Raw genomic sequence first — 14,028 nt, forward strand, 5'->3', positions numbered from 1 at the left:
ATTACTAAGGAGGAGCTTTCACATTTAATCTTGTTTGCCAGAGATATGTGTGGTACTACTGATAATTGAGTCTGTTTCATTATCTCCAGGGCCCTGTCCAGAAATAACTCCTAACTCATCAAGACCATTTCCCTTATCTCCAAAAGTGTTAGGTCTTCCTCAAGCACAATAAAGAAGCTGTGTTCCATACAGTATCGCTTGGGGCAGTGTCACAGCCAGACTGTTGTTTCCTGCCAAGGTAGTGTTATCTAGCTGGATGAACATGCAGGCAGTCCCACTGTGAACTTTGGATCCCTCGGACAGTAAAAGGGTCTGTAAAGAATGATTAGCAGAGGGTGGCTATCGACTATAAGCCATTCAGACAACAAGATGTCCCGGGAGGGGAGAGGACTAGGGAAGATTTTCTTCCTTTAACAAAATAGCTACTGTATACTTTCAGATCTGATGAAAGTGGACAAGTTTGAAGTAGCATTTTAGAAGGCACTGGTAGTGTTATCATACAAGTATGATGACCAGTGGATTCAGTATGGATTCAGAGGAGGTCATGGTGGAAATGGAAGAAACTGGAAGCTCCTCAGATTCTCAACCAGGTCAGTTTTTGATCAATCCTGGCGTACGAGAAACATGAGGTGAAAATTAAATACAATTGAATTGTGTTATTCTGTATATTCATTTAGGGTGGTACGATGCTTTTTACAGGCCAAGCAGCCCCTTTTTCTGTGGTCTCAGGGTTGCGAATAATCCTGATCGGAGAGAGAGAGGCAGGGAAGAGTGCTGTGGGCAACGCCATCCTGGGCAGAGGGGTGTTTGACACGGTGGGGGTGAGAACCAGGGAGGCGGTAAGGCGGCAGGGCGAGGTGGCCGAGAGGCAAGTGACGGTGGTGGACACGCCTGGTTGGGAGTGGTTCCCCTCCAGGGGCTCCTCTCTGGGGGTCCGGAGGGAGATCGTCCGGGGCGTGTCGCTGTGCCAGCCTGGCCCCCACGCCGTGCTCCTGGTGGTGCCCCTCTCCTTCACCTTCACCAGACGGGAGCGGCAGGCGGCTGAGGAGCATGTGGAGTTGTTGGGGGAGCGGACTTGGGGGCATACCGTGGTGCTGTTCACTGTGAAGGGAGGGCGGCTGAAGGACTCCACCCTGGAGGAGGAAGTGGAGGAGAGCGAGGAGCTCCGGGGCCTGGTGGAGCGATGCGGGGGCCGCTATCATGCCCTGTATGGGAGGCCCAGGAAGGGCCACGATGCCGTGGCAGAGCTACTGGAGAAGCTGGACAACATGGTGGCCAAGAACAGAGGGGAGTTGCTTTCCAGCGAGGAGATACTGGAGGAGGCCAGGGAGAAGGAGGAGGAGGAGGAGAGGAGGCACCAGGAAGAGGACAGGGAGAGAGAGGAGGATCTGAGGAGGGTCAGGGAGGCTTTGAGAGAGCTGGAGATGGAGGAGGAGACAGAGGAGGTGCAAGGGGAGGGAGAGGAGGCCACAGAGGAGTCCACGAGACAGCAGAGAGGGAGGAGGAGATACATAGAGGAGAAATCAGACAGTGAGTAAAACACTATGCTATACCTACAGTACTCACTGAGAAAGTTGTTTTATGTGATTAACAATATATACTGTATGTCTGCCAGTATTTTCCCAATGTGTGTAAACAATAAAGAATGGAATGTAAAAATACATTGTACTTACACATTTTGTGTGGTTCAACAGCAGGTGTGGAAAGCAGCTCTGCAGTTCCTACATCAGCCCCACCACACCTCACCTGGTCTGACCTCAAGACCATTGTCAGTCAGAGATGTAAGACACAATAAAAGAGGGGAGAAGACACAGAAAGATAAAGACCTTGCTGACTTCCTGATGGTCTATAACATTATACTGACTGCAGTCCAAAAGGCATTCATATCTTCCACTATTGATTTTGGATATGGATACAAAACAATGAGTATATTTCCATGACATAGACTGACCAGGTGAATCCAGGTGAAAGCTATGATCCCTTATTGATGTCACTTGTTAAATCCACTTCAGTCAGTGTAGATGAAGGGGAGGAGACAGGTTAAAGAAGGATTTTTAAGCCTTGAGACAATTGAGACATGGATTATTTATATTTGCCATTCAGATGGTGAATGGGCAAGACAAAATATGTAAGTGCCTTTGAAAGTGGTATGGTAGTAGGTGCCAGGCGGTTTGTGTCAAGAACTGAAATTCTGCTGTGTTTTTCATGCTCAACAGTTTCCTGTGTGTATCAAGAATGGTCCACCAACCAAAGGGGGGTTATTAATACGTGTCACATATCAGTTTGCAAACAATGTAAAAATCAATAAAAAAATATTTGAGTTAATATAGCCTCCATACAAACATGGTCTAATTTTTGCTTTCTTGAGTAAGGCAGTTCCAAAATGAGGTGTTTCAGTCTAGCTCAGTGCTTTCTGTGGTGGTGGGGCAGCCAGCGGAAAATACGGAGTTGGTAATGTTCTCTAGCTGTGCCGTGATTGGCTCAGTATTCTGTCACTCATGGGGACACTACGTCACCTCCAAATCTAAGGTTAGAGCTCGAAAATTCAAGCCCCTTGGGTGCTGCCATAGAGTTACATTAGAAGTGCCCATCCAAGAAGGATCAAGGTCATTGGCCACAAATAAAATGACGTCAAATCACGTTATATCTACAGTAGCTTTGATTGGACTGATCATGTCAACATCATACTTTCAAAATCTTAAATAGCAGACATCATCATGAATCAAGTCGACAATCTACTGGCAAATCCTTTTTAATCCTTGTCATATGAAGATAAATAATGAAGAGAAATTATAGATAAAACGTATCAGTGCTCATCGGCCATTGGACATAAACATTACACAACAACTTGGAAATCACTAATTCAACAATGAGTGGTTTGGAAGGAATCAGTGGCTAACTGCAAGCATTGCAAAGCAATCACTAGCCTGCTATTCAGTGGATTGGGTGTGTGGTTCCAATTCTGAGTTTAAGGGTCTCGTTTCCAAACTTAAAATGATAAACATTCAACATTGGCCATGCTGTCAATCCAGCATAATTTCTGCCACGCTCAAAACAACTGTTAACGCGGAACTGGGAAATCGGACTTCAGTAAGTTCAAGACCACTGGGAAGTCGGGAAAAAATTAGCTCCAACTGGGAAAATACATTTTGAACGGTCATTCAACTCAGTATTATAAGTCGGGAACTTGGGCCTCTTCTAGAGCTACGACCTGAAGATCACTGACGTCGTCATGATTCGACCTTGTTTTTTTCCGAGTTCCCAGTTGTCTTGAAAGCACCATAAATCCAGAGAATGCCAGACTTTGATGACAAAGTTTGATGACAGAATTTGCCCAAGAAGGACCGCCGCTCCACCTTCCTGTTCAAGTGAGCACAACAAGGTGAGTCCAAAAATGTCTTGTATGCTGCTGTATAAATGATGTAATATGCCAGGGAGATATGTATACTGTAGCTAAGAAAGTCATACTAAGTGTATGTTGTGCAGTAAACTGTTAGTAGCCCATGTGCCTCACCCTAATAATTTGGTCCCCTCTTAATTTCGCCTACTGTTCTGACTTGGTGCTGCACATGTAGCCTATAACCTGTTTTAGGGAAATGTAATCATCGAATATTGTAAGAGCTTTCATTGTCTGCTTATATGCCCCCTTTATTTATCCTATGGTTCTGACTTGGTGTACAGGGAGTACACTGTAAGCACGGCCCATGTTCTGAATTCTGTCACTGTACATTTCAAAAGTGCTGAACAAATAGTTGTATTGACTACACCCGTCCTAGCTCGCTCATGAATGTCTTAATCGAAATTACGGATTGCCTCTTATCCGCTTATCATCCCCTTATGCCATAGTTTGTACATCTCAATTGTCAGTAGAAACCACATTTGTTTAAGCAAGTCAGCCATATCAGCTATGTATTTTTTAAAGGCAGTAAATTAGGCTGAATTAACTGTTTCGCCGCCAGACAAGGATCCACTGATAGCCAGGTGTAGCAGTGGTAAGATGTTGGGACTTCTGTTGGGACAGCTTTATGTAGGCACTAACAGTTTGTGGGCACCGTTTGTCACTGTTATAGTGCAATTATTGTATTGTTTAGTGTTGTGTTGTGTAGTGGCTTTGCTGGCATGCATCCCCCCAATTTTTGTTTTTTGCCCCACCAAGATTTACATGCTAAAATCACCACTGATCATTTCTGACTCGTTAACTGTTTGATATAACTTATCTTCACGCATACAACACTGTGTGAAGGATTTCCCATCAATCTGAATGTTTTGAATGCATGGATGAGCATGTTTTCTCTTATTGAGGTGAATGTGAATCATTAAGTTTCCCCACCTTTCCTGAAAATAGACTTTGAGGCAATCACAAGCTGGCTCTGATTATCACAAGGTACAGTGTGTGTATAGCTGCATTTGATTACCACACATGTTGACTGTTGCCAAGGCTACACTGGGGCAAGGGCAAGACACTGGCTGTAAAAAGCTATTGCCTCTCAGGCTGTCCTATGCTAGTCCTCCTGCTTTTGTTTCCTTGTATGCAACATTTTGAAGAGTAATTCTATTGCTAGGACAAAGTCCAGAGATAAATTATATGGGCAAGGGATTTTAACACTATGTCTTTATCCGTTGATGTCTGGTATTAAATTGTCATGATAAAAATTAGGATGCAGTACAAAAGACCAATTAAATAAGGATTTTATTTTACAAAGGTATTTTAGACCCCCAGCAACTAGACCTATCATTATTACTGAACCAGACATGAGACCAGACATGAACAGTCCATTTCCATTTCATAACATCTCATATAAACTTTTTCTCAAGTCAGCATCAGAATAATTTGTATGAACATGTTTCATTGCCTGTTAGCAAGACATCTTCAACTTCTGGTAAAGTGAGGAAGATGAGTCTTCTGTGCATGAAGGTACATGTCAGCAGCACAATCATGTAAACAAGCATAAATGCATAACTTTTATTGTTATTTTGGTACTTAGTCAGAGGGTGGAGACTGAAAACAAGAAGATAAATTCATTCCATTCTACTATGTCAAACCAAGATAAATATATATTTACATTTTAGTCATTTAGCAGACGCTCTTATCCAGAGCGACTTACAGGAGCAATTAGGGTTAAGTGCCTTGCTTAAGGGCACATCGACAGATTTTTCACCTAGTCGGCTCGGGGATTAGAACCAGCGACCTTTCGGTTACTGGCACAACGCTCTTACCCACTAAGCTACCTGCCACCCTTAACCCAAAACATCACTGCTCTAGAGGAGATCTGCATGGAGGAATGGGCCAAAATACCAGCAACAGTGTGTGAAAACCTATATGTCAAATATTTGGACAGGACTTTTAGTGCTACTAATTCATGGAAGACAAGTGATGGGAAGTTTGGCTCTTTTACTGACTTATCTTTTCGACTCATTCAGTGAAAATAACGAATCATTTGACTCATGTAGTATCTGAACATGTATAGCTTTGGCTGAGGTTTTCATATTGTTGGTTAAATACTTTGCTTTGCTGAAACTATACTTTGCTTTGCTGAAACATCTGGAAAGTGTTACTATAGGGGCCCCCTAAAACAGTGGAGATGGGGATATGTGGAGGCCAGGGATTGGTCTATTCAAAATACGCCATTTTGTGTTACATAGGATATATACCATGTTTTAACAAAGGGACGAAGAGAGTGATCATATTTGAGATTGGGTTAGTTGCTCTCCAGATTCTGCAGAAATCTGTAAATTGATGCTGAAATCTTTTGATATAATAAAAGTTATAATCAAAGTACAGTGTCAGCGGATTCCTTGTCAACACAGCATTGCAGCATCGTTGTTCGGCCACCACAGAAATTGGCGACGAGGATTTTGGGACGTGTTGCGTCTATTTCAGCGTTACATCATGGGCTCCGAGCTGACTCTCGCTCCAGAGTCCGGCAGATAAGGGTGAGCTTTCTCACAACTTTGGGCGCTGGTCAGTTCGTGTGACTGTGTGTGCGTTGGGGGGGACGCACCGTGACGGACCTGTGTGTGCCGTGCTATTTGCTGTGTGATGAATTTCCGTTCTAAATTTCTAAATTTGTTAGAAACAACGCAAACGGGGGGAGTATGAATATAATACAAGATCTAAGGAAAAAAGGAATTGATAACACTGGGCCCAGGGATATTTGGCTTGAATAAAATTGAAGGGAAAAGGGAATAGAATGAAGGAATAAGACAAGGAACTAAGGAAAAATGTATACTAATTAGGACGTCGCTGATCTACGGAAGCCCTCAAACGAGGCGATCATTAGATGGGCCACAAATCCTGTGAAGTCACTAGGTGGATTTTCGGGTCAGTCCAAGGGACTGTGAGTTTGTAGAATATACATTCAATTGTATGTTACCTCTCGGTATATAGTTGACGAGGTATATGTCCGAAGTAGCCTCTCATTGAATATCTGCAACTCAAGGTAGCAAAAATTTAGGAAGGACAATAAGGAATAGGAGCGACGGAAGCATGCTTTTAGATATTGTATGAATGGATGCATTCTTGTTGATTATGTGTGTGTGAGAGAAAGAGAGTGTGTGTTTGTGCAAATAAAGAGGTCTCTGCTGTGTTTCAGCTGTGTGTCGACTCATGCTATGATAAGATTTATGTTAGAGATATATACATATATATGTTTTGGTTGAGAACAGGGGTTTTAGTTTTTGTAAGGAAATATGTTAATTACGGTTAAAACCTTATGAGTCTCCATTTGAGAGAACGTTTTCAAATTTGTTCAAATCTATGAGCCCCCGGGAGGACGTTATGTTTGTATAGAGAGGATTTATAATGGATAAGAAAATAACTATACATCTGCAGATTAGAGTAAAATAAGTGAAGAAAGAAGAGAGAGAAAATAGTCTATAGTTACGTTAAGAAACTTCGAAGTAGGATTTGTGTTCTATGTTTTGTGTTGGTTTGTGCGTTTTGTTCAGTGTTACTGTTTGTCTGTGTTGGAAAGAACGGAGGGACAGCTGGTCTGTCTGCTGTTTGACTTAGAAAAAAGTTACTTGCAGGAGAGCTCCTCTCACCCTGAAATCGCACTAATAAATGAACTGCGCATGTGTGGAGCTCTAAGGGTTTACAGTAACACAGAACGAATATGCCACTCCCCTGCCTGCACTGAGCTGCTGGGAGACGCAGACTTATAGCTGAAAAAAGAAGGAGGGGGAGACTTTGAGTACACACAAATAAAGTATTCTGTTTGTTAAAGTGGCTGTTGCTTAACTATGAAACTATTTGATTGAGATCCATTTAATTTATAAATGAGAGCTATGTTGACGGATTAAAAATAAAATTAAAATAAATAAATAAATAAAATAAAATGTTATTGCGCTATTTATAATATTCCTGAGTTAAGCTGTTTGCTTATTTTTAGCGCGAATGTGAACATAGGTATGTCTAAAAGGGTATTGTATGGTTGAAATAACCCAGTGAGTACATAAAAGACTAAATTGTTGTCTGTTTCTTTTGTTCTCCTGTGGTGTGAGAGACGAGAGGGAGGAGACAGAGAAAGAGGAGGTGCTGACCAGTGCGTCACGCGACAGCGTGGGCTGTCCTGGATCCAGTCCAATTAAGGCCAGTACTGTTCTATCCACAAAACGTACTTTCCCTTACAGGATATTATAGATGAAGGGCATTTATCTGTTTGTGTATGCCTAAAATATTTAATGTTGTGACCATTTGGCAGGGACTTGGCAACAGACTGATCAATTGATGTAATTGAGAATTGCACATTGAAGTTTTGTTGTGCATGGGTTGTTTTGATTAGAGTTGTGTTGGAAATCCAGCACTGAGATTATTCTGTAAAATTAAGGTGATTGGGTGCTTATTAAGCAATTGGTTTGTGGGTGCTGTAGTGTTGCTGGATTACAGGTCTTTCTTTTTTGATTGCTCTGAAGTTGACTAGTTTCCTTTCCTTTTCTTTATCGGATGTGGTAAGATTGCCACTAATCAATAATTTGGTAGGAAAAAAAATAAAATAAAAAAAATATATATAAAATAAAAAAAATAGGAGGGAATGATAAGCAACATAGCTTAAAGTATTTTTTGGTTTACAAATTAATTAGTTTAAAATAATAATAATAATAAAATAATTCACAATAAAGGAATATAAAAGAGTTGTTACAATGGGGAAAAAGGACATCAAAACTATGAAAGTAATTACTCCTGTTGATGTAGTACAAAATAGTAATCTTTTAGTTAATGGTATTGCAAGGTTATCTGAAAAATTGAATAAACGTTGGCCTGACATTGAACAACCATGGCCAGTGGAAGGGACTCTTAACCCAGATGTAATTAAAATAATGCAAGTGCTTGTGTCCACATATAAGGCAGATCAGAAGAAGGGGGAAAAAGGGGAACAGCGTGAAGAAAAGAGACAAAGAGAGCTGGGTGTTCTTAAGTTGTTTGAAAATAAGGGACAAAAACTGATAAAAGATACAAAATATAAAAGAGACAGAGGTATAGAGAAAATGGCAAAAGAGGCGAAGGTAACAGATAAACTAATGGCAGAAGTCAATACACCTTTCTCACATAAGGATTCAACAAAAAGACCCCCACCTTACGAGGAAGAAGTAGAGTTTAAGGACGTCTATCCTTAACTTCCAGTAATCATTCAGGAGGGTGATTATTGCATCAGAGATGAAGATGAACGAATAATAGAGAGAGGACAAGCAGAAACGACCATAAATATGAATCCAAACTCCAAAAGTAAGAAGAAAACGACATGTCTGGAAACTAAGGGTAGAGTGAGGTTCAGGAGGATGGAATTTGAAGATGATGATGATGATGATCAGAGTGATTCAGAAGAGATCATGGGTGGATATGACCATGTGATCAGACGGAGGTTGGCTAGAGCGGAAAGAAGGGGTGATGGAAGTTGGAAGAAGAAGGATACAAGAGATTCGATCTCTGATGAAAGTGAAGATGGAGACAGCGATGAAAATTTGGAGATTAAAGGTGCTTCATGTTCAAGAGGATTTTATCCTACAATGACTAGCACAGAAGAAATAGAAAGAGATATGGATCGATGCATATCATGCTTGGATAAGGCAAATAATTTAGAAGAAGTAAGATAATTGGAAGAACAACTCAAGAAGTTGAAGATACAGTGGGGGAAAAAAGTGTTTAGTCAGCCACCAATTGTGCAAATTCTCCCACTTAAAAAGATGAGAGAGGCCTGTAATTTTCATCATAGGTACACGTCAACTATGACAGACAAAATGAGAATTTTTTTCTCCAGAAAATCATATTGTAGGATTTTTAATGAATTTATTTGCAAATTATGGTGGAAAATAAGTATTTGGTCACCTACAAACAAGCAAGATTTCTGGCTCTCACAGACCTGTAACTTATTCTTTAAGAGGCTCCTCTGTCCTCCACTCGTTACCTGTATTAATGGCACCTGTTTGAACTTGTTATCAGTATAAAAGACACCTGTCCACAACCTCAAACAGTCACACTCCAAACTCCACTATGGCCAAGACCAAAGAGCTGTCAAAGGACACCAGAAACAAAATTGTAGACCTGTACCAGGCTGGGAAGACTGAATCTGCAATAGGTAAGCAGCTTGGTTTGAAGAAATCAACTGTGGGAGCAATTATTAGGAAATGGAAGACATACAAGACCACTGATAATCTCCCTCGATCTGGGGCTCCACGCAAGATCTCAACCCGTGGGGTAAAAATGATCACAAGAACGGTGAGCAAAAATCCCAGAACCACACGGGGGGGACCTAGTGAATGACCTCCAGAGAGCTGGGACCAAAGTAACAAAGCCTACCATCAGTAACACACTACGCCGCCAGGGACTCAAATCCTGCAGTGCCAGACGTGTCCCCCTGCTTAAGCCAGTACATGTCCAGGCCCGTCTGAAGTTTGCTAGAGTGCATTTGGATGATCCAGAAGAGGATTGGGAGAATGTCATATGGTCAGATGAAACCAAAATAGAACTTTTTGGTAAAAACTCAACTCGTCGTGTTTGGAGGACAAAGAATGCTGTGTTGCATCCAAAGAACACCATACCTACTGTGAAGCATGGGGGTGGAAACATCATGCTTTGGGGCTGTTTTTCTGCAAAGGGACCAGGACGACTGATCCGTGTAAAGGAAAGAATGAATGGGGCCATGTATCGTGAGATTTTGAGTGAAAACCTCCTTCCATCAGCAAGGGCATTGAAGATGAAACGTGGCTGGGTCTTTCAGCATGACAATGATCCCAAACACACCGCCCGGGCAACGAAGGAGTGGCTTCGTAAGAAGCATTTCAAGGTCCTGGAGTGGCCTAGCCAGTCTCCAGATCTCAACCCCATAGAAAATCTTTGGAGGGAGTTGAAAGTCTGTGTTGCCCAGCGACAGCCCCAAAACATCACTGCTCTAGAGGAGATCTGCATGGAGGAATGGGCCAAAATACCAGCAACAGTGTGTGAAAACCTTGTGAAGACTTACAGAAAACGTTTGACCTGTGTCCTTGCCAACAAAGGGTATATAACAAAGTATTGAGAAACTTTTGTTATTGACCAAATGCTTATTTTCCACCATAATTTGCAAATAAATTCATTACAAATCCTACAATGTGATTTTCTGGATTTCTTTTTCTCATTTTGTCTGTCATAGTTGACGTGTACCTATGATGAAAATTACAGGCCTCTCTCATCTTTTTAAGTGGGAGAACTTGCACAATTGGTGGCTGACTAAATACTTTTTCCCCCCACTGTACAGAAGGAAAAACTGCTGAAAAAAGAATCCCAAAAATTGGAGAGGAAATATACATTGCGGACAAGAAAAGGGAGCACAAGTAAGAAGATGATGCCAGTGATAATTTGAGGACAGAACCTGGAGTATAAGCCTTTGCAGAATACCGATATGTCAGATGTACTTGAGAAGCTGCCTACTCTTCAAGATGGAGCATATCCTTGGATTTCAAAGTTGGAAGAAATTACGGTGGGAACATAGTAATTTCCAGGTATGGAAGACATTTTTCAGAGAGCTGGACTTAATAGATATACAGTGGGGGGGAAAAGTATTTAGTCAGCCACCAATTGTGCAAGTTCTCCCACTTAAAAAGATGAGAGAGGCCTGTAATTTGCATCATAGGTACACGTCAACTATAACAGACAAAATGAGGAAAAAAAACCCAGAAAATCACATTGTAGGATTTTTAATGAATTTATTTGCAAATTACAGTGGAAAATAAGTCTTTGGTCAATAACAAAAGTTTCTCAATACTTTGTTATATACCCTTTGTTGGCAATGACACAGGTCAAACGTTTTCTGTAAGTCTTCACAAGGTTTTCACACACTGTTGCTGGTATTTTGGCCCATTCCTCCATGCAGATCTCCTCTAGAGCAGTGATGTTTTGGGTTAAGGGTGGCAGGTAGCTTAGTGGGTAAGAGCGTTGTGCCAGTAACCGAAAGGTCGCTGGTTCTAGTCCCCGGGCAGACTAGGTGAAAAATCTGTTGATGTGCCCTTAAGCAAGGCACTTAACCCTAAATGCTCCTGTAAGTCGCTCTGGATAAGAGCGTCTGCTAAATGACTTAAATGTTAAATGTAATGTTTTGGGGCTGTCGCTGGGCAACACGGACTTTCAACTCCCTCCAAAGATTTTCTATGGGGTTGAGATCTGGAGACTGGCTAGGCCACTCCAGGACCTTGAAATGCTTCTTACGAAGCCACTCCTTCGTTGCCCAGGCGGTGTGTTTGGGATCATTGTCATGCTGAAAGACCCAGCCACGTTTCATCTTCAATGCCCTTGCTGATGGAAGGAGGTTTTTACTCAAAATCTCACGATACATGGCCCCATTCATTCTTTCCTTTACACGGATCAGTCATCCTGGTCCCTTTGCAGAAAAACAGCCCCAAAGCATGATGTTTCCACCCCCATGCTTCACAGTTGGTATGGTGTTCTTTGGATGCAACTCAGCATTCTTTGTCCTCCAAACATGACGAGTTGAGTTTTTACCAAAAAGTTATATTTTGGTTTCATCTGACCATATGACATTCTCCCAATCCTCTTCTGGATCATCCAAATGCACTCTAGCAAACTTCAGACGGGCCTGGACATGTACTGGCTTAAGCAGGGGGACACGTCTGGCACTGCAGGATTTGAGTCCCTAGCGGCGTAGTGTGTTACTGATGGTAGGCTTTGTTACTTTGGTCCCAGCTCTCTGCAGGTCATTCACTAGGTCCCCCCCGTGTGGTTCTGGGATTTTTGCTCACCGTTCTTGTGATCATTTTGACCCCACGGGGTGAGATCTTGCGTGGAGCCCCAGATCGAGGGAGATTATCAGTGGTCTTGTATGTCTTCCATTTCCTAATAATTGCTCCCACAGTTGATTTCTTCAAACCAAGCTGCTTACCTACTGCAGATTCAGTCTTCCCAGCCTGGTGCAGGTCTACAATTTTGTTTCTGGTGTCCTTTGACAGCTCTTTGGTCTTGGCCATAGTGGCGTTTGGAGTGTGACTGTTTGAGGTTGTGGACAGGTGTCTTTTATACTGATAACAAGTTCAAACAGGTGCCATTAATACAGGTAACGAGTGGAGGACATAGGAGCCTCTTAAAGAAGAAGTTACAGGTCTGTGAGAGCCAGAAATCTTGCTTGTTTGTAGGTGACCAAATACTTATTTTCCACCATAATTTGCAAATAAATTCATAAAAAATCCTACAATGTGATTTTCTGGATTTTTTTCCTCAATTTGTCTGTCATAGTTGACGTGTACCTATGATGAAAACTACAGGCCTCTCTCATCTTTTTAAGTGGGAGAACTTGCACAATTGGTGGCTGACTAAATACTTTTTTTCCCCACTGTATGGGGACTGCGGTGAATGATCCTGAGTTGTTAGCTGCAAGTAGAAATAGGCTGTGGAGAGCACTGAAATATATGTTTCCAACAAATGTGCATCCTGACAACATTCTGATTGACCCACTAGGACAACAAGAGATTCCGAGAGCCTATGTGTCAAGAGCTCATCAAGTGTGGAGAAATATTACTGGAAATGATCCAGATGTGAGTCAAATAGTGTAGTCAATTTTGCGAGCTAAACTGCAGATGGGGCTTCCCTCACCAGTAAGGAGCAAACTGGCAGAGGTGGTTGGACTTGGAAGCATGGCAAAAGGTGTCTATATAGATCATATAGCCCATCAAGTGGATCTATACACGAAAAAGGAACACAACCAGAAAGAACAGGACCAAAAAACTCTCAGAAAACTCAATCAAATACAACTGGTGGAGAATAAGAAGAAGGAGAAGAAACAGGCTTTGGTTATGCAGAATCAGTGTTCATCAAATCAACAATCACTGCTACAGCTTCAACCGAACCAGTTCCAACTGCAATTGTCCTAGCCACTACTAGTGGGACCAGTTGTTTCATATCCACAGCCAGCTTCCGGACAGACACAGAATTGGAGAGGAAGAGGACGAGAAGGCTTAGGAAGAGGAAGAGGAGGAAGATTTAATCCATACTTCCAGCAATCTTCAGAAGTGTGTTATAATTGTGGACAGGTTGGTTACTTTGCCCGTGAGTGTAATGGGCCAGGAGGAAACACCAGAGGAAATTTCAGAGGAAGATACAGGGGCCAGTCAAGATCATTTGGAGGACCGGTGAACCCTTATAGTGGCCAGGAGCCAGGATTCTAGAGGTGCCCAGAAGATCCGAAAGGGGGGTGTCAGCTGGTAGCATCAGGACCGGAAAAAGATCCAACAATTGAGGTGAATGATGGCGGATAGCGGAGCTGCTTTCAACTGTGTTCGGCCTGAAGATGCTACACATCTTCCTATGTCCAATCAACTGATTTGGACAATTGGATTTGAGGGAGTGAAACAGCTGATTCCTCTTACGGAACCAATTGAGCTCTGCTATAAAAATCTGAAAACTACAATACCCATACTGGTATAGGAACATACACCTATTGCATTGTTGGGAAGAGATGCATTGTGTAGATTGAATTGTACAATAAAATGTACGCCAGACGGCAGTCTGGTAGAAGTGCCAAAAGAAACGGTTACCTTTGAGAG

At 42.1% G+C, this 14,028-nt stretch overlaps 1 protein-coding gene across 2 annotated transcripts; it reads left to right on the forward strand.

The window, feature by feature from the left end:
- Window positions 1-382: 382 nt before the first annotated feature.
- LOC311148263 (GTPase IMAP family member 4-like) lies at window positions 383-2,325 on the forward strand. Of its 2 annotated transcripts, none has more exons than XM_084185164.1 (3): window positions 383-590; window positions 700-1,530; window positions 1,695-2,325. In XM_084185164.1, exons 1-3 carry the CDS (start codon window positions 506-508, stop codon window positions 1,793-1,795), a joined length of 1,017 nt encoding a protein of 338 aa, XP_084041290.1. In that variant the 5' UTR covers window positions 383-505; the 3' UTR covers window positions 1,796-2,325. The 2 variants fall into 2 exon arrangements, with proteins under 2 accessions (XP_084041290.1, XP_084041291.1); XM_084185165.1 differs by having other exon boundaries at window positions 1,698-2,325.
- Window positions 2,326-14,028: the final 11,703 nt, after the last annotated feature.

The sequence above is a fragment of the Coregonus lavaretus genome (genome assembly GCF_964263955.1).
Source record: "Coregonus lavaretus genome assembly, chromosome: 2".
Classification (NCBI taxonomy): domain Eukaryota; kingdom Metazoa; phylum Chordata; class Actinopteri; order Salmoniformes; family Salmonidae; genus Coregonus; species Coregonus lavaretus.